The sequence below is a fragment of the Chiroxiphia lanceolata genome, chromosome 14 (assembly GCF_009829145.1).
Source record: "Chiroxiphia lanceolata isolate bChiLan1 chromosome 14, bChiLan1.pri, whole genome shotgun sequence".
In the NCBI taxonomy this organism is placed as follows: domain Eukaryota; kingdom Metazoa; phylum Chordata; class Aves; order Passeriformes; family Pipridae; genus Chiroxiphia; species Chiroxiphia lanceolata.
In genome coordinates this window covers 10,809,329-10,836,398 of record NC_045650.1, presented here as the reverse complement: position 1 = coordinate 10,836,398, position 27,070 = coordinate 10,809,329, and the positions used below count along the sequence as shown (strand labels likewise).

The window sequence follows — 27,070 nt, the reverse complement described above, 5'->3', positions numbered from 1 at the left end:
CAGCAGGGTGGGCCCATGTACTTCTTTGAGGCTGTTATGGCTTATTGCTATGAGATTAGGTTACATTATCCCAAACTTTTTTTAAACTCATTGCTGGCGATTGGAATTTTCCTTGGCATGAGCTTCAGGTGAACATCTACATGAAAGATTTTAGAATCACAGGATGGTTTGGGTTAGAAGGGACCTCTAAGGGTCATTTAATCTGTTTCCAGAGACGGGGCATCTGCAACATCTTTGGGCAAACTCTTCCAGTGTTGCACCACCCTCATTGTAAAGAATTTCTTCCTTTGCTTTCCTGAAATTCAGGATCCTGACTTGGCTCTTTACCTGAGCCATATTCCCTCAGGACTGCAAATTCCACCAGTGCACAATCACTGCAGCCCTGGCTGCCTCCAGTCTTGATGTCCCCAAGTAGCTCCCTTGTGTTGGTGACCCTGAGGTCCAGTATGGCATCTCCCCTGGTAGGGCTGCCTATTACCTGGCTTAAAAAGTTGTCCTCCTTGCATTCCAGGAGTCTTCTGGATCACCTACAGTTCCCTGTGCTGCTCTTCCAGCAGAAGTCAGGATGGTTGAAATTCCCCAGCAGGATATGGGGAAGCAGCTCTTCCTTATCATTCTTCTTCAGTTTGTACCCTAGAGTGAGTCTGTGGAGTCTGGGAGTCATGTAATAGCTGGCTGTTAGTGTCTCTAAGTCAAAGCCTCCCTCTGCCTTTCCTGTTCAGGTTGCTGTTTGGTGATGATGCAAGTCACCACAGACAGATGCTGTGAGCAGAAAGGCCTCATTTCACCTGATAGCTTTTTCATGGAAAAATATTTATGTGTGTCTTCTCACATCCTTTTTTTCCAGGGCCTGTTTGTTGTTTCAAGTCACGAGTATTGTAAGTGGGCTGAGTTGATGACCTGCCTTGTAGCATCAAATCACTGGAGAGCTACTGCAAGGTCTACAAGAAGGACATTTGTATCTTAGCCTTGGGTAGAGGCTGGCAGCTTTCCTGAGGCAAATATTTCGGCCCTGTAGTAGCAGTGGGAGCATCCATAGTTCGTTGCAGGGCCTTTGGGATTCTGCAGGAGCACAGTGGCTGTACAGAGGATAGTTCTGCCCTGTTGAGGTGCCACTCCCAGGATGAGAGGAGCTACATGCTAGGCTGGCTTCTTCACCTGGGACAAGTGATCATTCCTTTGCACCCTGTCAGTGCTTCCCTGTTTGGTAGCACCTCTCCCAGCTGCCAAGAGGAGTGGTGAAGAATGCAGCAGTATTTACCAACCTCTTTCACGTTCCTTGATGGAAATGGCACTATAAAAATTTTATGCTGTTTAAAGCGATGGTGTTACTTAAGGATAATAGCAGCAAGTGATGTACAGTTGTTGCCTGTGATTTCACTCCCTACTGGGAGCTGCCCTGTTGCCCACTCACAAGGCAGAGCTCCAGCTGACAGCCCACGTGGACAGGGAGAAGCCAATTTGTACTCTTTACCTGCTGTGTTTGCATGGAGACCAGATGAACTTTAATGTGTAATTTGTAAATCCTCTGGAGGGTTGTCTTTCCCTTTGCTGGTTGGGAGCAGCTGGTGATGTCAATAACAGCATGTTTGGATATGCTGCCTGCATGAACTGTGTGAAGTGTTCAGGCAATAGGAGTGATGGGCCAGTTAGTCACCTGAAGATTAAAAGACTCACAGCAATATACTTGTGAGGTTCAGTACGTGGGCGCCTTGTTGATTTAAAATAAAAGTGAACTGTGGAGTTAAAAGGCAAGCTGAATTCATTACAGATGCTGCAACGAAGAACTTCCAGCCAGGTTTGTCAGAGAAGAATCATCTGTCATTACTGCTCTGCTCAGACAAAAATGACTTCTTATTTTCAACAATTATATTCTGCGAGATCATGTGGCAAGATCCTTGTTGCCCAAATCTCTCTCAGAATTATTTAACGGGAAAACTTAACAGCCCCTGAGGTGCAAGGAGCATGATTTCTCAGTGTCTAATATGCTACCTGTCTGCTAAGGGGAATGTGAGATGTTATCAGTTCAGAGTGCACCATTTCCACCTGTTTTGTACCAGTTTTGTGTTTGCTGCAGTATGGTAGCAGGTCTGGCTCTCTGGTTGTGATGGTGTGGGATGAGCTGTTTTGGGCTGCCTGCAGAATTTCACAGAGGCTTCTTGAGCAAAGTCACTGAGTCTGTTTCTCTGCCCAGCATCTCCTGCTGCCTGACTCATGGAGGAATTTAGCTCACATCTGAAATGAACCTCATTTTTTAATTGACTCTGTGGTTTTCCTGTAGGATTTGGTAGGTAGATTTCTATTGTCTGGAGTGATGTGGCTGAATCAGAACAGGAAGGCTAACAGTATTACAAGAAATAGGTGTGCATGAAGTCATGGACTGTCCTGGTATCCCAGAGCACATCTGCTCAGAAGTTTAAGAAACTCTTTTTCCTTATTCTGTTTTGTAACAACACTTGCACTTTATCTGTTTCCTCTATGTAGATTCAGTTCAAATTATAACTTGGGCATCCTCCAAAAAGCAGTGCAGCCTGTCTTTTTAAAACTTCTTCCATGTAATTCTTTTTAAACTAACTATAGTAATGAGTCTTTGTGCCGTATCACCTTATGTTATCATTTCAGGGATCAAAGGGTTCTTTTCCTTAGCTCTGTTATGTGTCCCTTTATGGTTTGAAGACACACAGTAGGTAACACTGTCTCCTCTGCTGCTTTCTGGTGATGAGAAGAGCTACTGTTCTTTCAGTGTTACTTAAAACCAATTTAAGATTCAGATCTTGGTATTTTAGAATCATTGTTTGCTGAGGTTTTTAAATTTTCTTCCACATACAAATGATTTTATCTGTAAAACTTAAGAGGAATATCAGGCACTGTGATTTAGGGTTATCTGAGATGGTTTTGGCTTGCTGTGGAAGCAGGTGTCTCTTCTTGGCTTTACATGGAACTGGTGTACTGGTCTCTCTCTGCCCAAAGAAGGTATGTGGGCACCATCTGCAGAGTTTGGATTCACTCAGTTATTTATATCATGATTCAGCAAAGCTCATCCATGCTTTTAAGTACAAATAATTTTCTGGTAGTCTCCAGGGCTCAAAAGCTGAAATTTAAAAAGAAATGCATGTATCTTGTTGAGAAAGTGACAAAGAAAAAAAATTCCTCCTATATTCTGATAATAATACACTTGCTGTAAAACCTGTTCCTGTTGCTACGATGAATCGTTTTGAGGGAACACTTTGCTGCTCAAATAATTCTGGTTAACTAAAAACTGTTATTAGTGACAATCATGTTGGACATAAAGGTAATTTTGACAAAATGAAAGGACATAGATTATGAGATGTTATAACTGCTGAAAAAGCTATTTTCTATAAAGGGAGTCAACAGAACATATTGTCCCAAAAAGGCAGGGAAAGCACCTGAATATTTAACTAGGTGAACTTATCCAGACTGGTTTTTGACAGTTGACTTTGCCATACTGGTCTGGGAGGTTGTGATGAGGCATCTTCCGTATCTTTAACTGGTTTTAGAATTACTACCTGTCAATATTTAATTGATGGTCAACGTTGTTTCCATGAAATAATTAGTTTTGTACAGTTACAGGGAGTTTGTAATCGTATTATCTTCTGAAAAGCTGTGTGCAGTTCTCAGTTACTGTGTTTTACTTTTTAGGGTGGGGGAACTGGAGAATTTTATAGACTTGGGCTAATGATAAATCAATAAAATATTCATCTGAGTCATTCTTTGGGGAAAGTGAACTGCAGCTACTGTTGCAATAGCTCGGGATACAAGAGTTTGAACTTTGACTTGGACAAAAATTGCAAACCTCCTTCTTAGGCCTCGAAGTGTTGGGGATGATGGCCTTTCCATGTGAAAGAGGCACCTCCCAGAAAGCCCTGGTCTTGGTTTGCATGGGAGATCTGACGAGATAAAGCACAAGGTGGTGTAGCTTCAGGCATTTCTCTAATACTTTTTCTGTTTCTATCAGATTGGTTCTAGCACAGCAATCCCTGCAGACAGGCCCAGCTCACGCAGAGCTTCCATGTGTTCTTTCTTGGTCTTGTGTCCAAGAGGATTCCTCATTTCAGGGAGGCAGTTCACTCAGCTGACATGTTTAGCTTTGTGTTTCTTCCCCACTGGAAGATGCTAGTGTAGTAGATCATCAGTGTGTGGAATTTAAGGGACCTCTATTCTTGTCTCTCTCTTTTTTTTTTTTCCTTCTTTTAAATGCCAAAAGAATCAGAGCACTAAATGTTGAATATTTTAGCTTGAGTTTTACAATGCTTGCTTCTTGTTCCCTTGGAATGAAAACTTTGTGAGGAAATAATTTGATTCCTTCCCCTTCCTGTGCTGCGATTGGGGTTTTTGCTACCCTCATGCTCTAATTTGACACCTTTGAAGAGATCTTTTAAACACAGGTGGTCACAATGGGATCGTGGGATCACCTGGACATGACCACCCATGAGGTGTAGTCTGAGCATGGTTTCATTCATTCTTACTGCATTCTCAAGTTTGATTATTTTTTTTTTCAAGTAATTGTAAACTTTGTTATGGAGGAGGGCCAGGGACCCCTCATAAGCACTAGAGGTGAAAGCACTTTGAGCTGACAGTTTGTCTCCATTGAGTCCAGGCTGGTGGTGGGCTTGCAAAAACTAGTTTATAAGTTCAGCATCAGTGTTAGTGAAGTGGGTTCCCTCGGTGATTAGACTGTCTAAATTCTGCAATGGAAGCAGAGGTCAGGTTTGAATGAAATATATTCAACAGTATTATTTGCATCATCCAGGTAACTAGTTCACTGTGCATTACTAGTAACCTATTTGCTTCTCCATAGATTTAAGAAAGGTGTGTATATATGTGTGTGTGTGTATATATATATATATGGCATCGATGTGTTTGCTATTTCTTTTTATTGTACCCTTCACCTTGAAATATTTGTGCCTAACATGCTAACCTGCTGGAAATGAATAACTTACTTCACAGTGAACAAGGTGAGTAGGGCTGTATCCAAACGCAACTCTCCTTGTGCATTTACTAAAAACTTGATCTCACAAACAGAACCACTGATGCCTGTTGAGACTGGGACCTGTTACATAGGCAGGGAAGTACAACTCAGCATGTATTTTGTTTGTTTCAAGTGTGAAAATTTCCGGGCTAGTAAGGACGTGTACCACAGCAGTTCACTGTCAGACATGGTGACAGCACCACTCAGCCCTGTGCAGGATGACGTGTTCTGGAGCGTGAGGCAAAACGAAGAGCAGCCCCCAAAGGTATGTGGAAATCAGGGTGGTTTACACTGTCAGTGTTGTGGGTTTATGTGTACATATATAGTATCTGCAGGATCTGTGAATGCAGATACATGTCTTTTGTTAGACCAGGTATTTGTAGCTGCCCTTTCTCTGAAAAATCTGGCCTGTCGCAGAAAAGCTCATTAGTTTGTGTGATTGAGGTGATGTATTTCTAACAGAATTTCTGAAAACAGGTACAAAAATATTTGAGTGGGGATGTGTCTGTGCATTTGTGTGTCCATATTATTATTTTGTACTTGGGGGATGTATGTGTCTCTCATTCCCCAGCCTGTGGTAGCAACAGAAGGTAACCCACCACCTGGGGAAAGCTGCATTCAGTGACTGCAGATGCATTTCATTGTCTGCTTTAAGTATTGACCAAGAGTGGTGCTGCCTCTAAGGAAAGGTTCAAACCTCTGTCTGTCTGCACCCTGATAGACTGCACAGGCTTGGAGCAAACTGGAAGCACCTCTTGCTGACTTGCAGCTTCCAGTGCTGATACCATGGAAGACCTCTCCACCAATCCCACGGAAGCATTATTCATTTTTGTTGGTTAGGCTTAGTTTTTCATTGATACAGGGTAAACATTAGGTTTAATATCTGAATTTAAAATGTCAGTAGTGACCTTAAAAGGTTTGATTAAATCCTTAAGGTTCCAGAAAGGACAACCTCAAAATTTTACAGCAGGGATCAGCCTGGCCATCAGAGATGCCTTTCAAGGTAAGCTCTTAAGTGTTTTATGCTTATACTAATGCTGCTTTTTTGTCAATAGGAAAAGTAAAGCAAATTTATTAAAACAAAGCCATAACCTCAGTAGCACCAAAACTGACATGGGTTCATTCCTCATTTCATAGCACTTACAATTATTTTGTCTTTTGAGCCAGTTTGTCCACAAAAATAGCAACCAAACTTCCTGATCTTAAACCTCAAGGAAGTGTCTAAGCCAGCTTCCTTTCAATGATTGACATAACCAGCTTAAAGAGAAACAAGCCTCTTGTGGATCTCCTTTTCATGCAAGGTAGTTCTGTCTTCTGCTGGAAAGCAGTATTTTAACATACAAGAGCTGTTCCATCTGTAACAAATCCTGCAGTGAGTTGTTTCCTTTGGCTCAGCCTGTTTGGTGTGCCTGAGTGAGTTGCAGCCCAGCTTTATATCTATTTCCCAGTTAACAGGCAGCATGTTATGCTGTCATTGGACTTGTGATTTGGTGATACTGGACTTTCCCCTCGCATTAGAGTGAGAGGCTGCAGAAGGTGCAGGTTAACTGAGGTCCTGGCATGTCAACACTGATGATTCCAAGACGGAGTGGTGCTGGTCAGAGCTACCTGGATGCTCTTGCAGATCCTCTGCATCAGTGCCAGCGCCATTGGTTTCAAAGGGGTGTATGGATGCACTGGTGAGAGAAGATCTGGCTCTAACTCTCTGTATAGGCACTTTAATTATAGCTTGATGCTTATTTTGCCTGGTAGTAGCTTGAACAGGCTGCCTATGGATGTATCAATTTGGGCAGTCTGCCCTTAAGGCTTGTATACTTTTTTATATCCCAGGAGAAAAGACCAAGGATGCAGAGAGCTCAGCAGTAAAGGGTAGCCCCATCTGGGTGTCTAATCAGGGAACAGAATGGCTTGGAGAGATTGGAAAGTGAAGTAGATTTAGCTGAAATAACAAAATAATGCGCAGCATTTCTGATGAGCCAAAGTAACATCATCTGAAATAGCTTTCAAGTGAAGTCAAGCCCTAAATGTTCTCCACTTGGGAATTATAGAAGGCAAAGCAGAAAAGAAACATGTAAATAATTGACAGTGTTACAAGTGAGTGGCTCCTGAGACAGGGTTTCTGGGTGAGCCACTGGCTTAACAGTTTATTAGTGTCCAACACATTCCTTTCTTCATTGATAAGTGACTGATGATGCGTCTTCTAGGGAAGTAGGGGAGCAGGTTTGTTTAGTTTTAAAAGACGTGAGATTTTGGAATCAGGAATGACACAGATCTGAAGAATCCAAGGGAGGCGTACATATAGAAGGATATTTTGTATTTACTTGGGAATCTCTGTAATCTCCCAGAATGATTGCCCAGAGGAAACTGTCCTCTCCTTCATCTTGTCTCGTTACTGATGGCCCTACTTGGAGCAGCAACGAAGATAAAATTTTCTTGATCAGGACTATGATATCATACTGTAACAGCAGGGAACTCAATTCAGTGGCCTCAGAGCTCTGTTCCAGTCTCTGTTCCTCCACACGAGCTGGTCTGATCTGCTTTTTGTCCTTCTGTTTAGTAACACTCATCAGTCATCCCCCGTGGGACACGCTCTGAAGCTAAACAGTAGCAGCGGCACTCCTGGCAACAAGCAGTGGGAGACGGGATCTCATCAGAGCAGCTGGTCAACCTCAGGTGATTCCTAAGTCAAACATTCATCAGTCAAAATGTACTAAACTCCTATCACATAAAATGGGCTTCTGCAGGGTGTCAAGTTCTGCACTGAAAATGGGATGTGTCTTTTTAACGATGTCATCTGGTGAGAGGCTTTTGAAAGCCCTCTGGATTTTATGGTGCCATATTCCTAAAATATAAGCATTTCCTCTTTTGAGTCAAAAAGCGACTATGAACATATTTTCACATGGAAAATTTGAATTGCCTCAATTAAGAATCCAAAACTAAATAATTTCTGGTGCACTTACTGACACAATTGAAAGTCAGCAGATCCAACATTCCAGACATACAGATGTAATTCAGTACTAGTGTTCACCCACTGGCAAATTCTGCATAACTATGTGCTGCTCTTTGCATTGCCCACTGATAAGATGATACAGATGAGCATTTGATATACACTAGTAGTTCTGCACTCTAATAACTGAAGGAAGCATAAGACTCTGTGTACAGCACCTTATGAAATATTCCTCCAATATTCCTTTATTTGCAGAAAGGTAGTGGAACTAAAAGAAAAGAGGGCAAAAGAAGTTAAAAGGAAGAGAAAACCTCATCTAATTTAACAAAGTATGGCTTTGTAAGCTCTTTTAATATCACTGGTAGTGGTGTAGAAACGCAGTGGGCTTGCTCGTGATTGTGCAGTTTTTTTGCAGTAGAGACTCTGGTTCCTGAGACGTGATCTGAGATTCTGGCAGATGGGGCCACAGAGCAGAAGTGGATAGCTTTGTTCCTCTACTGCTGTTCCTAAGGGTGTTTTCTGTGGGTCAGCTGTAGGGCAATTTTTTGTGTAGCTCGTCGCAAAGCCGTGGTGTGTCACAACGCCTTGCGTCCAGGTTGACCACTATAGACTGGGAACATTGCAAATCATGCACACCCAGTTCAAAGCAGGGTGGATGCTAAAAATGTTCTGAAACCACCCCAGTGAGCTGCTGAGGTCATTTATTTTCATGTTGAGACTTACATTGTTAATTTATAAGCCCTGGATAAATGAAGAACAAATTGCTTATTTATTATGTTTACACAATCAAGCCAGTTTTGCTTTCACTAAACTACACAGAATAGGAAGCTTTGCTTCAAGAGAAATCCAGAGCACACTTTAAATTCCTTGGATTATATTTCTTTTTGCTCTTATGTCATTTTGTGTTTGAATAACAGAGTTGAACAACATGCAACAGCCCAGCTCAACTTTGCAAAGTCCGCGTGATGTGTAACTCCTGTGCTATTTTGGCATGGGGAAATGAAAATCTCACCAGCAATGGAAAGAATAGAAAACCTCCTTTGTGATTTAAACTGTCTTCTTGAGTTCTTAAGTGAATTAAATTACAGCAAGTTCTGGCATATGGCGTTTTCAGATGGAGTTTGTTGCTTTCCCAAACCCACAGGGATAATGAATTGGACAGGAAAAGGCTATAAATACTTTAAAGCTAATACTTCTGCTGAGTTGCTTAGGTGCTCATTGACCAGTAAGGAATTCTGATTTTTGAAAGCTTTGCAAAATGCATGAAGACATAAAACCATTGTGACAAAACTATCTAAATCACCAAATACAGATCCTAATTTGTGTGAGCTTGAACTCTCTTCCCTTAACTTGCAAGGAGTCCTGTTGGTAGCAGTGGGATAGTCATGGGAGAAGCTGCTGAACAAGGTAGACATTGAACTGGCCAGTGTGTTCCAGGGTGGGGTGAGGGTACAACTGCTTTCCCTACCTTCCCTCTGTATCAGGAATTGTGGTGTCTGCTTTGAGTGGTAGCTGTGTGTGTGTTTGTCTTACTGGTCCCCTCACTCACTCTGCTGCACATGCAATTTTAGAAAAAGTAAAATTTGGGGTTTTTTTATCTCCAGGGAATCCAGGACCGGCCAAGGCGGAGAACGTTTTGTCACAGAACCACTTACAGCTGCATAAGAAGGCTGAAAAAGTTTCTCATCCAGGCCAGATTGCAGTAGGTTCTTTTAAATCCACTGATATTTTTGATTTGTTTATGGTTTTCACTGAGGGTCTGTCTGTGCAGACAGCTCTGCTTTTGGTGCTTGTTTGCTGTTGCTGGTGAGTCCACCTGAGGGGTGTGTGGGGCTGCATTGACCTTTGCTGATGCAGTAACATGTCCATCAGCTCCCGGTCCAGGTCTGACTTGTGTCCAGCTCAGATCCTCAGCAGAGTGTTCAGTTTTCCTGAACCTTTCTGATCATAAGTCTTTAGAAAGGAAGGGAATGTCTTTATTATTTCAGGAAGCCATTGACCCGTTTTCTTGCAACACAGAAGTCAAGACCATGCTCGTGGCTTGTGCAAAGCAGGGGACAGCTACAGCTTAGCAGAGTCCCCAGCCCCTCCTGGCTTGTCAGGGACCGGAGGTTTGCAGAAGACTCTGTGTTTAGGCCATTGCCCACAGTGTGGGACACTTGTATATGAATTTCTGTAGGACTGGGGTGTCATAACTGCCCTGTGGGTGTGAGCTGAGCTGTGTCTGTTTGGGTGTTGCTTTTCCAGACCAAAGGTGCTTTGTACCTGCTGTGTGCAGGCACACAGTGCTCAGGGCAGGACCCTGCAAGCCTCAGGGTAGTCCGGGGCTGGAATGACACTGAAGCCAGTGGAATCCTTTAGTCCTGCTGCAGAACACTCCTTTTCTTGTGTGAAAAAGGAAGTACTTCTCTGCTCCTGCAAAGTGCAAGATTGAATCATAGAATATCAAAATAACATACTAACTAAAGTTCGTCACCTTTCAGCTTTTAGGAAAATTGGGTGTTTTGGCTCAGGTCACTTTTTAGTGTGAAGTACCTGCTTGTGATGGACCAATAAAAGCGTCAACTTTTTTTGGTGTGGAAGTGACAATAACTGTATTTGCTGGGGCAGTAAAGTACTGCACATGCTGTTTAGCGATGGGTTCTTCAGCTGAGTTTTCTTTATTCAGAGTCCAGTCTCCTTTGCCAAGGTGAAGGACAGTGCCAACTCATTGTTAAAAGCAGCAGACTATTCCTCCTCAAGTGACGAGGTCAGCAGCAGCAGCAGCAGCAGCAGTGATGAAGATGACACGAACCACACAAGGTTGGCTTGATTTATTTTATTATTATTATTATTTTCTTCCTTTTTATTACACACTTCTAAATATGTAGAAAAAAAGCTGGCATGCATAAATACTACCTCTCCTTTGAAGTTACTATCAGTCATTTATGGCAGTTGTAATTAAGCAGTTTAATTGCACTGTAATGAACTCCCGGGGGTAAATGTTTGCTCCATCAGATGTGTGCAGTGTAATAAGCTTTGATGACTTGCTGCCCTGGGACAATGAGGAAATGTCTAGTTTTAACAGAATATACTGGGTAGTGCATTTACAGAGATTACTTCACACTGATCTATGTTTACATGGAATTTTTGAAAGCAAAAAGGAGAGGGAAAGAAAACTGTATGCCTTCATGCCAAATACAGGTTACATTGCAAAAAGCAAGGCAAGTATGACCCTCATATTCACATAGTCTGTTTACTCTGGCAGAAATAATTACCACTGAAAAGCTGATTCCTTCACTACTGCTGTTAATAAAAAGGGACAATAGTGTTGTAAAACTTGCTGTATTTTTAATATTGACATTTTGGACAATTGCTGTGGTTTCCAGCTGATGCTGTGACTTGTCCCAAGCTGATCTCACCTGAACTGTGTCCTCCTACCTTTCCAGTTTCTCTTGTTGATTTTGTGACTGACATCTGTTGGTGTTCTACTTGTCGTGCAAAATGTGTATTTTGCTGAGAAGTAATGGAGTGGGAATAGCTTGCTAGTCCAAGAGAGAAGGGAGTCAGGGGAGTTACCTGGCCAGCCCTGCTGTTAGGAACAGCAAACAGAATTATTTTTTAGTATTGATGAATGAAGCTTCAGTTTAATTCAGGTTCTAAGATTTACTTTGAAGTGCATCTCAGGGCCACAGAGCTCTCTGGGATGGGGCTGTTGTTCATCTGACAGAATTGCATGTGCAGTTTCAGGCAGAGGTGGCCAGATTTGTAGCATTGTTGTCAAGTTATTGTGTTGGCATGGTACCAGTCCTTTCCCCTGTGCAGCTCTGAAGAGGTAGAGATTTTGTGCCTATATATGTTCCTGATTTGCATTTCTGAAGTTTATTTTGAAAGCTGAGATGAGGAGAGAGAATGGTAAAAATCTTGTAGCTTATTCAGCGCACCTGAAAGAGCAGTTGTTTACTGTAATGCCTTTATTTTCTTACTGATCCTCTTCCAGACCACCTTGTTCTGATCTGTAAAAGGTTTTATTCACTCTAGGTCATAGAATTCATCCTAGACCTCAGAAAGACTCTACATAAAAATATGGATTTGCCTTGTAGCAATGACTTTGCTGTGTAAGTGTTAGTTTGTTGTGGTCCTTGCATGCTGTAATGATCTGAAGGAGTGGTATCACTGCCTTTGGAAAGCTGCATGTGTTATTTGCATCTTGTCTGTGTGTGAGATCCACCAGCCCTCTGGAGAAATGGAACTAGCAGGGTGCTCCCTGTCAGGTTTGCCTTTCCATGCACACAGCCGCTGCGAGATCTCCTGTAAAATCAGAAGTATAATCTTGCTATTAAAAGAATTCCTTCATCCTGGCTAAACATCATTTATATTAAAAGATAGATACTAGGAAATATATCCTGATTGCTACCAGGTAAATGGCGAAAAGGATAACGATGAGAGTGGAAGGAGCAGCCAGCACTGAAACTTTGCATATTGTGGATAAGTGAAGGGTATGAAGGTTTTTGCTCTCTAAAACGTGACTGTAGGATTTGAAGCCCCTTGCACTCTGTGAGAGTGTTTCTGTGTGGGCTTTGGCTAAGACACCTTAGGCCAAGCCTTAGTTGGCTCCAGAAAACAATCTGTGTGTTCCTGTTTTTGCCTGGGCTGTGGAACAGCATTCAGTGTCTACACTCCAGCTTTCCTGGAGGTGCCCAGTAGGACTACACTTGAGACACATGTGAGAGAAAGAGCTTTCTATTCTCTTGGACTGATCCTGTTAATGACTCTGAGAGGGCTCATTGCTGAGAAAGCCATGACTAAATGGCTGTTTTTCACCAGTAAAATGATTTTTGGTCTTGTTTTTATTAACAGTGAGATGAGCCAGAATTCTTTCTCCCACACCCCACGTATTTGTTTTAAGGAAAGGATGTCAGTGTATACGATTTAGCATCTTACCTGCTTGAATAGCACATGTATTCCATTGATGCCAGTTTCTCCTGCTTTACTGAGAGTGCTTCCCCCTCTGATGCCTGCAGTATTTACAGTCCCCCTAAAACACTGAGCATCCTGGGACTCAATTGTGTAGTTCAGTTTTTTCTCTCTGCTCTTTAAATGCTGTTTCCTACCAACATTTGGACTAAGTGGGTTCAGGTGTGTGCTTGGCTAGGAATTACTTTCTCCCCTACTGAGAGGTTGACATTATTTAAGATAAGCTACTGCTTGCTTTCCTGATAAGAACAGGTCCTTGCATTCAGCATTGATCCTACACCATATCTTGCCATTCCTCCTAAGTTTAGTATGTAAATATTTGCCTCTCCCATAGAAGAGGGGTGCAATTTGAGACAAAAAAAACCCAACCAACAACAAAGCACCAACACCCCCCCGAACTTCTGCTCTTTCATAACCATCTTAAATTGGTTGTTCTCTCACAAAACCCCTCTTTGTTATCCCATTGGGCATCTTTTAAAAGAAAAAAACCACATTACTGTCTGCTACCAGTTGGCACATAGCACTGTAGAGCCCTTCACATTCTGAATCCAGTCAGTTTTATAATTACTGGAAAGGAGGCAAAAATGTAATGGGCTTAAATGGACTGCAGTAATAAAGAAATTAATATAAATAAGTAAGTGGGATAAATAAACCATGTGAGGTAGAATTGTACGGAAATGGGGCCAGAGCCTTGCTGACAGAAGTTTGAGGCAGTTCCACTTGGGTGAAAAAGTTCAGAACACCGAGATACCTCAGGTTGTGCAGGAAGCAGTGGTGCGCTGGGAATTCACAACAGACACTTGCCTTATCATCGCTCTCTTTCCGTATCAGCTTTTGGTCACTGTTCAAGATGGGATACTTGGCTGGGGGGCTTTTGGCCCCAGCCAGTCCAGCAGCTCTTGTTTTTTTCTGTCTGTGTGCACTTGGCAACATTTTCTGTGCTTCTTTGTACATAAGGTGAGGTTGTCTGTGTTTCAGGGACTGATGTACAGTATGGAATTCCAGCATGGCCTGTCCCAGTAGGCACTGGCAGAGGGGTCTCTAATACCATCATATGGCAGAGCAGTGGCTTTCCTGTTCCAAGTGCTCTCTCTGGAGAGCAAGGTGGCTTATAATTGCACCTCACAGGGCATTGTATGAGGACAGACAGAAGTTTTGAAGTAGGCATTTCTCAAATGACAGCTTGAGGGATCAGCTCTCACTTGCCTGGGCTATTCAGTGTCTGAAGGATGATGGGTGAAATGCAGGGAGATGAAGGGATGTTCTCTGTCGAGGTGGGGAGATCTTCCTGCTGTGTGTGAGTGGTCCTCAGGCTCGAGTCTGTCCAGGCAGATCCACAGAGTAATCAGCTTGCTTTTGTACAAGAACCTTTCAGTGTAACTAGTGAATGTTAATTATGCTCACTTTTGAACGTGGGTATGTGTGGTTTTCTTTTTTGTTTTGTTTTGTTTTTTTTTCTTTTTGGCTCTTTTTTTTTCCCCCTGAAGTAGTTCTGTTCGTTAATTGGAGTTTGTTACCAGGCAACTGCTAAGCGGCAGAATCGCAGATTTCTCAAGGACGAGAGTACCAGATGGAATTGAACTGAAACCCCAAAGCACTGTCACAGAACAGAAGGTAATTTGGCCATTTGTAAGGGGGTGGGTACATTGGGGGGAGGGAGTGAGATCATTAATGTGCGTGATAAACTCTGTATCCATTACGTCTCAGCAGCATTTTCACTCTGAAGTCCTGCTCTGTTATTGCAAATTACAGCTATAAGCCTTGGAAAAAAGGTGTAGTTTCAGGTTTTGTGCTTCCTGTAAAAATGCTTACATTAAGGTACAAAATTGCAGTTCTTTTTGTCCTTGTTATTGACCTGTAGTAGTTTCTGATGACAAGATATTTTGTGAAAGCACTGGGCAAAAAGCAATACTGTTGATTATTGTTGGTGTGCATTGTTGCTATTTTTAAAAGTCTTGACTTTTTTAATTCTAGTGTAACGAGAACTACCTCCTACTACTTAAAATAGAAGAGGGGAAAAACACTTAATCTCTCCCTACTGGCTTAGCAAAAATACTTGTCTTCTCATATGTCGTGTTGTGGTTCCTTCCAGCTGTAGTTTCTAGTAGGGGCTTCCAGTCCTGTGGATTTTCCCCCTTGATAAATATTAGCACAGAAAAGATGAAGAGAGACAAAGCAGAACAATGTTCTTTGTGGTTGAAAACAGAAAAAAATTACAGTAATAAGACTTGTACTTGGCGTCAGAGCACTTCTCACATATTACTGGCTGTACTCTCACCTCACAGATAGAAGAAATGAATTACTGTGAAACTGGTGTTTTCTCTGGAGCTGCTGGTATGAGCTGTGGAGGATCTAGGAACTAAAAGGAGTTTTCTGTACCTGCGGTGTGATTTCTAAGCTTCAGGCCAGCATGGTGTCCTTCCTGACTGCGGAAGGAGTTCCACATGGCCTTTGTCCCACCATCCTTAAGGAAAAAAGACCCTGCCTTGGAGAAAGAATTATAAACAGGGCCTAAACCAGTATTTCTCTTGTGGCAAAACAAGCCCAGTATTTTCCCTTTCCCCTGATATTCAGGTATTGGAAATAGGCTGCTTGAGGGAAAGGAGAAGGATGGAACCTTTGAGGGCCACTTAGGATGAGGGAGAATGGAAAAGAGTTGAGATCACGTTTTCTGGAGGGTTTGGAGAGAACAGTGGGGGAGGGAGAACAGGCAGATGACTGATGCCTCTCCTCATAAATCTCTGATGCCTTCCAGTCTTCTGCCTCCCTCTCATGGATCCTCCTATCCATTCCTCCTTTTTCACCAGCCACAGCCATCATGACTCTCCTTGACTTCTCCAGTATCCCTTTCCCTGGCCCATGAGCGTGAACTGCTTTGAAGTGGTTTAGGGTGTACCAAACTGCCCCTATGATTCAAATGGGGTTTTGGTTTGGTTCAGCTCAGCTGAATGTGACTGAAAACTGAACAAAAAAGCCCTGTGCTGGCTTGGTTCCCTAATCTCAAATCTGACTTCGATGTTTTGGTTTCAGTTTTTGTCTAACTTAAAATGTAAAATACTTAGAGCATCAATTAGATTTCTGGTTAATTACTTGACTTCTAAAAGGCAAATGTCTTTTATTGAGAATTATCTTCTTACTTTATTTCCCCCTATTTTGGCCGGCATTCAAAACAGATTATTTGATTTCAGTCGGTTGTTTATCAAAGTCAGTACACAGCACAGACTTCACTTTGAGTTCAACTAGCCAGAAGCTGTTTGAGTTGGCTGGTGCTTTTTGCTTTTGGTGAAATTCAGGAGGAATTTTCTAGTGTAGCACTTGGCTCCCATCACTCCCTATGTTCTGGTGCCAGTGGTGGTCAGGTACCCTGACAGATCCCTCTGCACTGCCCTCCCCATCTGGGACACCTCTTGCTTTCCACATCCGATCTTCCTCTCAACACTTCAGCCCATCTGTTCCCAGAAACTGACTTCTGACTCCATGGATTGTGCTGTCAGGGACAGAGCTGGTGTGATACCTTACATAGTTTACAAGTATTTCCATGAAGCTGGTGGAATAGTGTTAGGAGATCTTCAGAACCAAATATCAGTTTACTGGAAATGCTGATGCTGATCCCACTGAATATTGCTTCTCTGGAATAATATCCTAATTCAGTAAATGGAAAGTAGAAATGAAATGAATGGTGAGGGGTTTTGAACTAAATGCAGGTCCAGAATTAAGTACCTACTTCTGTCTGCAGTACACAGAGGTCAGATCTGTAATGTCAGAGCAAGTCATCTGACTTTGTGCCTCTGAGGACGAAGTTGCTTCTTTTCCTGTGGTTGAGGTAATGTAGATGAAGAATATTTGTGGAGCACTTCAGAAGTGGAAGCCAATGTTGTCATCTCAGATGTTTACCATGCTCTTTTGTATTTAATTTTTTAATTTAATCTTTCCTTAGAGTTTTTCTTTATAGGATGCCTCACATAGAGCAGCCCTCCCTGTATGCTCATTATTTTTCATCCTAATTAACAGGAGTTGCAGAGTGCATTGAAAATATGCTAAATGAGGAGTTTTAACTGTGTGTTCTTGTGCAGGACCAGATTTTAGGGAAACAAATTTCTAACACCCAAGAAGGCCTTTGGAGCGTAAACAACCAGAACTATCTCCTGCCAGATCTCCTCCAGCAAAGCCAAATCACAGACTCCTCTGTGAACCCGCCACAAGTGCCACTGACTTGCCAGGAACCTCAGAACAAACCTCTGAACAAGGTAAGAGATAAATTAGATTGAATTATTACCCTCTGCTCCTCCACCTGCCATGTCAGCACTGCAGCACTCTGGTGTGCCTCTGCTCCTTGTCCCTGGCTTTCTCCCACCCAATTATCGTGTGGGGAGCACAGGGGCCAGGGCAGCAAGTCTTGGCAGCCCAGAGAGGCTCTAACACAACTGTGAGCATGGGCTCTAGGGGAGAGGTGTGGCTCTGTCAGGGTTCTGCCTGAAGCAGCTCTTGTTTTTCACTGCAGACCCCCTGTGCTGAAAGTCCACCTCCCAAGAGCAGTACATCGTCCACAACATCATTTACATCGTTCATAGATCCCAGACTCCTGCCAATCACCCCTCCCACCAGTCCAGTAGGACCTTCCTGTAGTTCTCGTGAGTATGCTTTACCTTTGCATAAAATGCCACTCGTGGTCTTTTCTTTTTTATGTCTGGAGTAGGGAGGGCCTATTGCTTGGAAATGGAAACTGTGAGTAAAATCTCCTGAAACTGAAGCTTCACATTACTATGAATTTCCATTGTACTGCTTCTGCTCTTCTTCCAGCTGTGGCTTGCTCTACTCGGCTGCTCTGCTACCACAGTGCTTTCTCAGGAGTGTCTGAGGAATTTTCCAGATATTTTTTTCTTCTGACTATGTAATGCTCCTAAGTTGTTTTCTCGTTCCTCTGGAGCTTCTTTCGTTTTGCCACAAGCAGGTCAAATATGAGCTGTAGCCACTCACTCACGTTTTTCATGATTGCATATGTCTTTCATTCTAGCATCTAGTGCCAAACCTGAGCCTGTTAGGAGGGAAAATGCAAGGAAGGGCTCCGTTGTCAATGTCAACCCAACGAATATCCGCCCGCAGAGTGACAGCCCTGAAATTCGTAAATATAAGAAGAAATTCAACTCAGAGGTCCTTTGTGCTGCTTTGTGGGGTAAGCTTTAGAGGACTTGGGTATGTGTTTGGAGAGAAGGCAGCAGCAGGGGAGGCTGGCAGGGTGTGCCAGACAGATTTCACAGTTGTATTGCACCTTTCTTGGCAGAGGGTCCTGGAGTGGGTCCCTGTGCAGATACCTGTGTCACTCGTGTGGCAATGCCATCCTGGTATGAGATGGCAAACACATGATTTACAGTGGCAAAGGATTTTTGTGCATCAGAATGAGAAAATGTTTTGATTGAGCACCAAACTGAAACCGTGCTCATTGGAAGAGCCAAAAGTTGCAACTGTTTTAGCAGCTTATGCAGCTCATGACACTTGCTCTTGACTGAGCTGCACGTGAGTACAGCTGATCACACTGAGCCCTGACCCAGTGGAAATAATCCAAACTGGAAGCCTTTTACTGTCACTGTGTTAGGTATTCCAAGAATCTCAAGCAGGTCAGGCATCAGTCTTTCCAAAAGCTTGGCTTAGTTCCTGCTGTCAGTGTTTATTCAGAACCTCACCAAATCATGTAAATTTACACACTTTTTACAGGATCCGTTTCATGTGGTATAAAATCAAGAAGAGCGTAGTCAGACCACATTTCAACAACCATGGACCTCGTCCCAGTTGCACACTAGCTGAGCTCTTGAGTTGTTTCGACCACCTTTCTACTTCAAAAGAACAGGCATATTCTGTGGGACTCACCCAGACATTTACTCCTCGCTTTTTGAGCCTGGAATGGCAGATGAATGAAGTAGATGAGACATTATCCAAAGCAAGTATAGATTTCCAGTTTATAGCTTCACGGATTTTGTGTAATATGTGTTAGCAGGAATCCAAGATTTTAAATTAAGTACAGAGCTGTGTGGCAAGGTCTGTAATTAAGTGTGCATTGAGGCTGAAGAGCACCAGGTACTCAACAGAGCACTGGCAGTGGAGGAGGGTGCTTGTTACAGCAGGATACCTTATGTCATGTCTTTAGAACTTGCTGATTAGGAAACATAGCTGTCATTCCAGCTGAATAATTTTTGACATCCTCTGATGTCAGCAACCCACTGGAGCCTTTGCTTCCTTAGTAGCACTTGGATTTCAGATGGATTCACTCCTTTAATTTAGCATTTGAACGCATCCTTCCAAATCCCAGCCTGTTTTCAGGCAAACGCTGCACCTCCTTGTAACAGCAGCACTTCTTCCCACAGGTTTGGTGCCTCTGTGCTGTGAGTGTTGTATTTGGAAAAAGAGTGTTTGGGGGGAATTTTTTATTTGTGTTTTTTTTTTTGTCTTAATTGGTGGGGACCCTTCGATCACTTAGTTGGATCCCCTGTGTCAGTAGGGTAGTGGTGCTGGACTGAGACTTCTGCACTGCTCACAGACACTTTCCAAGGTCGCCTGCGAAATTCGAGTTCACAAAACATTTTCCTTTTTGTTTAAATCAACATTGACTTCAGTAGAACTATTCAGCCTTCAAGTTCCATGGGTATATAAGTGTTCTGCTGGGTAAAAACTGTAATGGTGAGATCTGTTTTTCTGGGAGGTCATCCACAGAGCAACAGAGAAATTATCGAGTACCATTAAGTGAGACTAAATAAGAATCAGTTTGCAAAACTGAGTGAACATTCGGTGGCCTCTGAATCATTAAGTGACTTATGCAGGTTTTTTTTCATGTATCAACAGGAGTAAATTTACTGGTGGGAACAGAGAATGGATTGTGGCTGCTGGACAGAAGCGGGCAAGGAAGAGTTTATACATTGATTACAAGGAGACGATTCCAGCAAATGGATGTTTTGGAAGGACTCAATGTGCTAATTACTATATCAGGTTAGTTCAGTGTCTAAAAGTATCTGACCTGCATTCAAGTTGGAAGCAATTAAAAAGAAGAATTAGGTTATAAACTAGGTTGAGGAATTTCCTCTTTCAGAAAATCACAGGACAGTTATTCTTGTTAATAGGAAAACTCTCCTGAATTTTTAACATTTACACTCTCATTCCAGAGAGGCTTTGGAACAATTCATTACTTGGTTAATGTGCAAAATGGTTTGTGGGAAGTACAAAGTGTTTTGTTCCTAAAATGGACTGATTCTCAGCAAGTTATAGTTTGTCACTCAGCTTGTTTCTGTGGTGAGTGACCATCTAGGTGCAATTCTGTTTAACATATCATTAAATAACCTCATCCTGTGTCCAACAAGATGTATGAGCAGTAACATAAGAGTGATCTGTATTGTGAAAGCATCAGTAACATTAAGTGCAGGTCTTCAGCCTCTGCTGCAAACAGCTTAGACTCTGCCCTTATTCCCCATGGATGAGAGTGGCCTCAAAGGATGCACAGCACATACCAAGGTAGAGGTGTGTAGGTCCAGCAAGGAATGGCAGCTCCTTGTCTCCAGTCCAGACTCACCGTGGTGGGCAGTGGCGTGAGCTGCTTGTCCCACATTGCCAGGTCCAGCTGATGATGTGACATAGTCCTTCTCTCCAGACTAACCAATGGTCCCAGGCTGCTGTTGACAATACGGACTTACGAACTAAAGCAACAGAAAGACTGATTGAGGTGAAAGATGACAAAACAATTCTCACCTGGAAAGCCATCCAAAAGAAAAATAGCTGCTTGTAATGAAGATTGTCATTTAATTAGAACTAAATTCATCACTTTTTCAAAATGGCCATTGTAGGACATGCCTGTGTTCCAGAGTAAATGCCAGGTAGTGTGATTGTTTCTGATAATACTTGTGTCTGTAGAGACTTGTTCTTTGGCCTGAGGGAAGAATTTTAGTCAGGTGTGAAAATCTTGAAGCTTGAATAACAAGGTAAGTGCACATGCCATAGGACTGCTCACGTGCCAGTTACCCCCGGGTGCCCCCATCACACAGGGCTTTCTTCTTATGCCACTGGACTGTTCTCTCACCTTGGCAAGGCACAAAGACCTGCTGCACTCAAGGTCACAAAACTCTGGCAATTTGTAAGTGGGGGAGAGTTTGTACTTCAGAGAGTTAAAGCAATCTGTCTCTTTTTGCAAACCCTAGGGAAGAAGAATAAGTTGAGGGTGTATTACTTGTCATGGCTGAGAAATAAAATTTTGCGCAATGATCCAGAGGTGGAGAAACGACAGGGCTGGGTGTCCGTGGGTGACCTGGAAGGCTGTGTGCACTACAAAGTTGGTAAGGATTTCCTGTTTTTAACTTGGAGAGTTACTTAATCATCCTCTTTTTGAATCTTGTGACAGCAGCATTTTTGTTCAGCATTGTTTCAGGATTGTATTACTCTGAATATCTCTTGAGTTCTTTCAAGCCTCCTTGTTTTACATGGCAGGTGCTTTGGTCCCTGTCGTTCCAGGTAGCAGCTCTTTTTGCAGCAGATATCAGATGATGTGATGGCTGTTTCCTGTGATGGCTGAAAGGAGGGAGTGCCAGCCACAGTCTGTGGTTAGTCAGTGGCTTAGTTGTTCTGTAGTTACTTAAGGTTTTAATTAGACTGATTTTTTTCCACTTCTGTGCTGTTCAGCTTCCCTCCTGCCCCTGAGTAATTGCTAAGAAACTGGACCTATTTAAAGTCCTAGTGAATTGTATTTATAGGATGTCCTTAGGTAGATCAGACTGGATGTGCTACAGCTCATCCCTTTCTCTAGGTCATGAAAGACCCAAATATACCTTTGTTTAAACTTACACACTGGAAATGATCCATATGGCTTTTCTTTGGCTTTCAGGCAGCTCATTCTTGAAGATGAGCATCAGTGTTGTGATAGTTTCTGTCATTTAACAGTGTGAGAGGGTGTGAACTATGATGCAAGTCTTGCTGTGGTGAAGGGTTGTATATAACAGTGACACATTCTTCAAAGTCAAACAGAGCTGTGCTACAGAGGAGTGCAGGAAATGTGAGCTAGCTGGCTCTCCTGGCTTTAAAAGAGGCAAGGGTTAAACCCAAGAGAGAATGTGAAACAGATGTGTGTTGTTACTTTAGTTGTGATTACAGCTAAGCACCCACATATTCCACTTCAGTTGGTCATCATGGGGTTTGCTGTGTTATTAAAAAAAAAAAAAAAACCACAAACCAAAATACTTATCCTAAAATTAGGCAAGCATGTGGTAGGACCTTCTGTGTTTACATATGACAAGCCAGACTTCGTTTTTTGACAGCACAACTGCTGCTGTTTTTCTCTTGGTGAATCTTCTTGTATCTTGACCTTTGGCTTTACAGCCATTTTTCCAGGTAAAAGAGGAAAAGAATGTGCTGGTTTGTATTTTGGTGGAGTTTGCTGGGTTTTTTTGTTTTCTGCCTATGTGAGATAACATCCTGCTTCCAAAGCAAATGCTTGTCTCTGTACACTGTGTTTTTACTCTGCCAAAGAAACCTTAATTTTCAATGCATGATTCTTCATTTATTCTCGATGGGCCCAACGTGACCTTAATTGTCATGGAGAAATTGCTCATCTGGTAAATGCTTACTCATCTCAGAAAGCTGGGAGTCCTTCACCCACGCTGGCAAATGAGGATTTAACCCCACAGATGAACAGTGAAATGAAAATTCATCCTGTAGAGTCTTACAGAATTGATCAGCCAGCAACCACCAGTCCTCCAACAGTAGCTTATTCATAACGAGCTGTTGAGGTGTGTTCACACTTAAAAAATCAAATAGGTTGGCTTAGATGCAGGGTCAAGACCTTTTTTTTCTGAGTGGTAAGATTTATTATTATTTTTTCATTGCTATATGAAAAGCAATATATAAATGTTGTTAACAGTCATTTGGCTTTACTGAAAATAAATGAACTATAGGTTTCCAGTCAAGGTATTGTCACTGGTGGTATTAAACATTGATGTCCTGAATGCATTAGTCTCCCTTGCTGGATAATGTCTACCTCTACAAGTAATCCATTGAAATTATTTCATGTGATGAGATGGCCTTTGATTTAAGTGTCTGTCTGGTACCTAAGGAATTGTTCTTCTTGTATTACAGTAAAATATGAGAGAATAAAATTCCTCGTAATTGCTTTGAAAAACTCAGTGGAGGTTTATGCTTGGGCTCCAAAGCCTTATCACAAATTCATGGCTTTTAAGGTACGTGAAAATCCCTTTGGTTCAGATGTGTCAGTGTCTCTCGCTGTCTCTCCTCTGCTCTTTGCTTTCGGGTTTTTTTTGTTTGTTTTGTTTTGTATAACATTTATTCGAGTTAAAGATAAAATCAGTATTCTTCTAAAGAAAGTGTAGCTCATTTGACATACATTGGAGATGGCAGGCATAAAACTGTCACGATTGTTAGATGTGAGTAACTTGTTTGTCTCTGCCCCAGCCAAATGCAGCACATGTGCTGTGCCAAAATGTACATTTGAATTCACAGAGTTGATGCTGATTTCCCTCAGAAGGGGATGAAACTGAACACAAATGGTACTCAGCCTAATTTTTGCCTAGTCCATTTCTAGAATCTGGATTTCTTTTTCAAAGCACAAGTGAATTATCAAACTGTCCTTGCAACTCAGTGGATGATGGATACTCAGCTCCTTAAATATAACCTACTATTTAACAAAAATAGCTGTCTAACTTTTGAGTTTTGAGAATTCTTAAGATTGTATATATTGATCTGTAAGCCAGCAGCTTTATTTTGTTGTATTTTGTTTTTCTTTTTTCCAGTCCTTTACCTCACTTCATCACAAACCACTGTCAGTTGACCTGACTGTTGAAAATGGACAGAGATTGAAGGTTATATATGGGTCACTAGTGGGCTTTCACGCTATTGATGTGGACTCTGGATCTGTGTATGACCTGTATCTTCCAACACACGTAAGATAATCCAAAAACCAACATTATTGCCTTTTTCTTTGGGCTGTATATTGATGATGATCAGATTAAGAGTTGTGCTGTTTTTCAAAAGACAGGATAAGAGAATAATTATTGTATGACAGCTAATAGAAAACCAATTTTCTCACACTTCTATAACACTGAAGTCCTGTTAAAAGGCTTTTATCACGTTTAGGATATCAATTTTAATGGTTTAATATCAGAAAGCCTATTGTACGGATGCTACTATTTCTAATCGATTTGTCCTGGAAATTGAGGACTTAACAGTCAAAGACACAATAATATCTACATGAATTTAGCTGACTTTTACAATCTGCCACTATGCAGACTTTGCAGAAACCCAGCTTTGGACTAAATAAATTTGTGGATCTTCTTACCATTCAGTTGCCTGTTAAATCAGTCTGTAAATTCAGAAGTTTTACATTTTCCTCTAGACTTTCTTGTTAGATTGTCAAGAACTTGGCATGAAAATGTTGATTTGAGGTTGATGTGTACATATTGATTGCATTGTGTCTCTGTTGGAGGTGATGGTGATCACTAAATTGCTGCTTAAACTCAAATGCAGCAAATTCCCCTGCAGAAGTGAACGACAAGGCATGAGGCTGTCCAATATGAAGTCTGTGCTATGGTTTTAATGTTTGTTTGTTTGTTTGTTTGCTTATTTTTTAGCTGTTCTAGATAGTTCTTTTCAAAAGCCAGAGAAACTTGGGGGCTTATATTCAGTAACCTGGCGGGTTCCAGACTGGCTCCAGTCTAATGGGAGGCTCCTGGCAAGGAAACTTCTGTGCACACTTGGAAACCTCCCTGAAGTCAACAGTGCTCCACAGGGGCCGAGGGTTAGCTCATCCAGGTGCCATGGCCTCCTTGCATCCCAAGGCCACGTGTCCTAAAGTTACACTTGGGATGCCTGAAGAAATCTCATCCCAGATCTGCATGTTGCAGCATGTGCCATGAATCCATTTATTTTTTAACTTTTTTCCACTCTCAGTCCCACGTTTTCAGCTCAAATGAAAAGCCTCTTTTGCAAGCCATTTGATCACTCTGCTGCCCTGGAAGTGACAGCCTCCATGTCCTGTCAGACCTGTGTTCCTGATGGACACAGCGTTTGAGGATGGCTGCTAAGTTTAGAAACTTCTCTTCATTGAGAAGTGACTTTTTTAGCTGTTGAAACTGTTTAATCACCTGCTAAAGGCTTGTACTGTTTATTTCTGCGTTGGGTTTTTTTTTAAGGGACTTAATATTTGTCCTATTAGAGGGTGTATTGTTAGAGGGTTTATTTAATCTGACAATTAGTACCTTTAACTATGCAACTATGATAAATTCACATCAGTTTATAAATTGAAGTGTGGTACTGATATGGTTTGAAGCTGGCTCCCTGCCAAGTCTCCAAACCTTACCACAAGAAGTACCCCCCCTCCTCCTCCCCAAACCTAGACCAAACTACCACAGGTACCCACATGCCATTCTGGAAGTGGGTTGCTGAGCAAGGTGAACAGTGACTTGTCAAAGAGATCATTAGCATAATTGCCCAAGAGAAGAAAGGCAAAGAAAAAAGTGAACCTTCTTAGAGGCTTTACTTTTTCAACAGGCTGCAAATACAATTAGGTACCTGATGAGAGAGATTTCCCAGGTGACTGCCCTGAATATGTGGGGCACCTCTAAGACTGACTGAGTTTGTGTGCACTCTTCAACCAAAAGCTAGCATGTACTAAAAATACATTTTCCCTTTAGAGTCTTAGACCTGAAATAAATCGACTGCTACAGCGGCTCTATCTTCTTCGGTATTTTATAATTTTAAAGAGCATCTGCTAGAATTGGATAATTCTCTCAAGGAGCTTTTTGGTAGCAACAGCCCAGACTTTTTAACAGGCTGACTTTAGATACTCTTGCTTTCTGGTAGCCTCTTTTCCTGGTTCCCCACCTCTGTCTTCATCTCTTACCTGCTCCGATCACTCATGCGAGTACCAAGGCAACGCATTAAAATTGCCCTGCGGCTCTGGATACCCGTTCTAGTGTTGCGGATAGTTGTTGCGGAGGCACGGAGTCAAGTGGTTGGCCTGAGTGTATTCGGTTTGGCAAGTACAGCTTCAGTGCTTCTTTTACTGTTCATTGTGCCCTCACGGTGTCTGTAAGTGTCTGTGCTTGAAGGAAAAAAAAAAAAACCCATCTCTGTGTGTGGCTGGCTTGTGAGAATGATGTAAAGCTCCAGTCATATGCTTCCTATAAAAATATTAATTGTAGTGGTTTAATTTGCTATGTAACATCCTGGTTTGAGTAGCGCTTTAAACAAGGAAATGCTTTGTTACTGGTTTTTAAGGCTGTCCTCTTTTTCTTTTGAAAACGCTTCCATAAAATCCCACCTTCATGGTTGTATACCTCAACTTTTGTAGTGGTTTTTTTTTGTTTGGGACATGTTGGCTTCTGGAAGAGATTCGTGTGAGTGAAATGCACTGTTCCTGTGGCTTGCAGAGAGGTGTGCCCAACAGCAGTTGAAGGGGAACTGTTTGTAGTGAGGGATTTGGGAAGGGAAGGACAGAGAGTGGCTTGTATTTGAAAGGTCCAGGTAACTTTTCACAGCAAAGTGAATATTGTTGAATTTGCAGGTTTTAACTTGTGAGTAGTGATAGAGAAATATCATGGAAAGTGAAAGCACTGAACTCCTGGAATGTGGAAGCTTCTGTCCTTCCTCCGTCTTCTGAAATAATTGTGAATTCAAATTTATTTCACCTTTCTTCTATTTATATTTTGCAAGTGTTTTGTGAGTGACTAAGTAAATATTATTGTGTCTCAATGGCTCCATGGCTTCTTGAAACCAATTAACACTGGTAAATTTAAAGAGAAATATTGAACATTGATATGTTTGCAAGCCTACTGTCATATTCAAGGGGGGAGGAGGGGAGAAAGCCTGTTTCAGAGGCTCACTAGCAAACTATTCAGCCTTTGAGAACGGGCATTTCTTTCACTTTCCATGAACCAGTTGTTTTTATTGCTCTGCCAAGCTAGTTAGATTGATGTCATCACTAAAATTGCAGTCCATGTTCTGATATAAATCTTAGTAAAATATGATTCTAGATCCAGGGGACTATTCGCCCACATGCCATTATCATCCTCCCGAACACCAGCGGAATGGAGCTTTTGCTCACCTATGAAGATGAAGGCATCTACATTGATATATATGGGCATTTCACAAAGGAGACTGTTTTACAGTGGGGAGAAATGCCGGCATCTGTAGGT

General features: G+C 42.1%; 1 protein-coding gene across 2 annotated transcripts in view; it reads left to right on the top strand.

Moving 5' to 3' along the window:
* NRK (Nik related kinase) overlaps window positions 1-27,070 on the top strand; it is a 94,460-nt gene that overhangs the window by 54,253 nt on the left and 13,137 nt on the right. For both annotated transcript variants that reach the window (XM_032702206.1, XM_032702204.1), the window contains exons 16-29: window positions 5,124-5,255; window positions 5,926-5,993; window positions 7,548-7,663; window positions 9,542-9,639; window positions 10,606-10,739; window positions 14,414-14,507; window positions 16,967-17,140; window positions 17,395-17,524; window positions 17,908-18,066; window positions 19,728-19,871; window positions 21,071-21,205; window positions 22,998-23,098; window positions 23,669-23,818; window positions 26,909-27,068. In XM_032702206.1, the coding sequence (XP_032558097.1) occupies window positions 5,124-5,255; window positions 5,926-5,993; window positions 7,548-7,663; window positions 9,542-9,639; window positions 10,606-10,739; window positions 14,414-14,507; window positions 16,967-17,140; window positions 17,395-17,524; window positions 17,908-18,066; window positions 19,728-19,871; window positions 21,071-21,205; window positions 22,998-23,098; window positions 23,669-23,818; window positions 26,909-27,068 (1,795 nt within the window). The remainder of the gene's footprint in view (window positions 1-5,123; window positions 5,256-5,925; window positions 5,994-7,547; window positions 7,664-9,541; window positions 9,640-10,605; window positions 10,740-14,413; window positions 14,508-16,966; window positions 17,141-17,394; window positions 17,525-17,907; window positions 18,067-19,727; window positions 19,872-21,070; window positions 21,206-22,997; window positions 23,099-23,668; window positions 23,819-26,908; window positions 27,069-27,070) is intronic.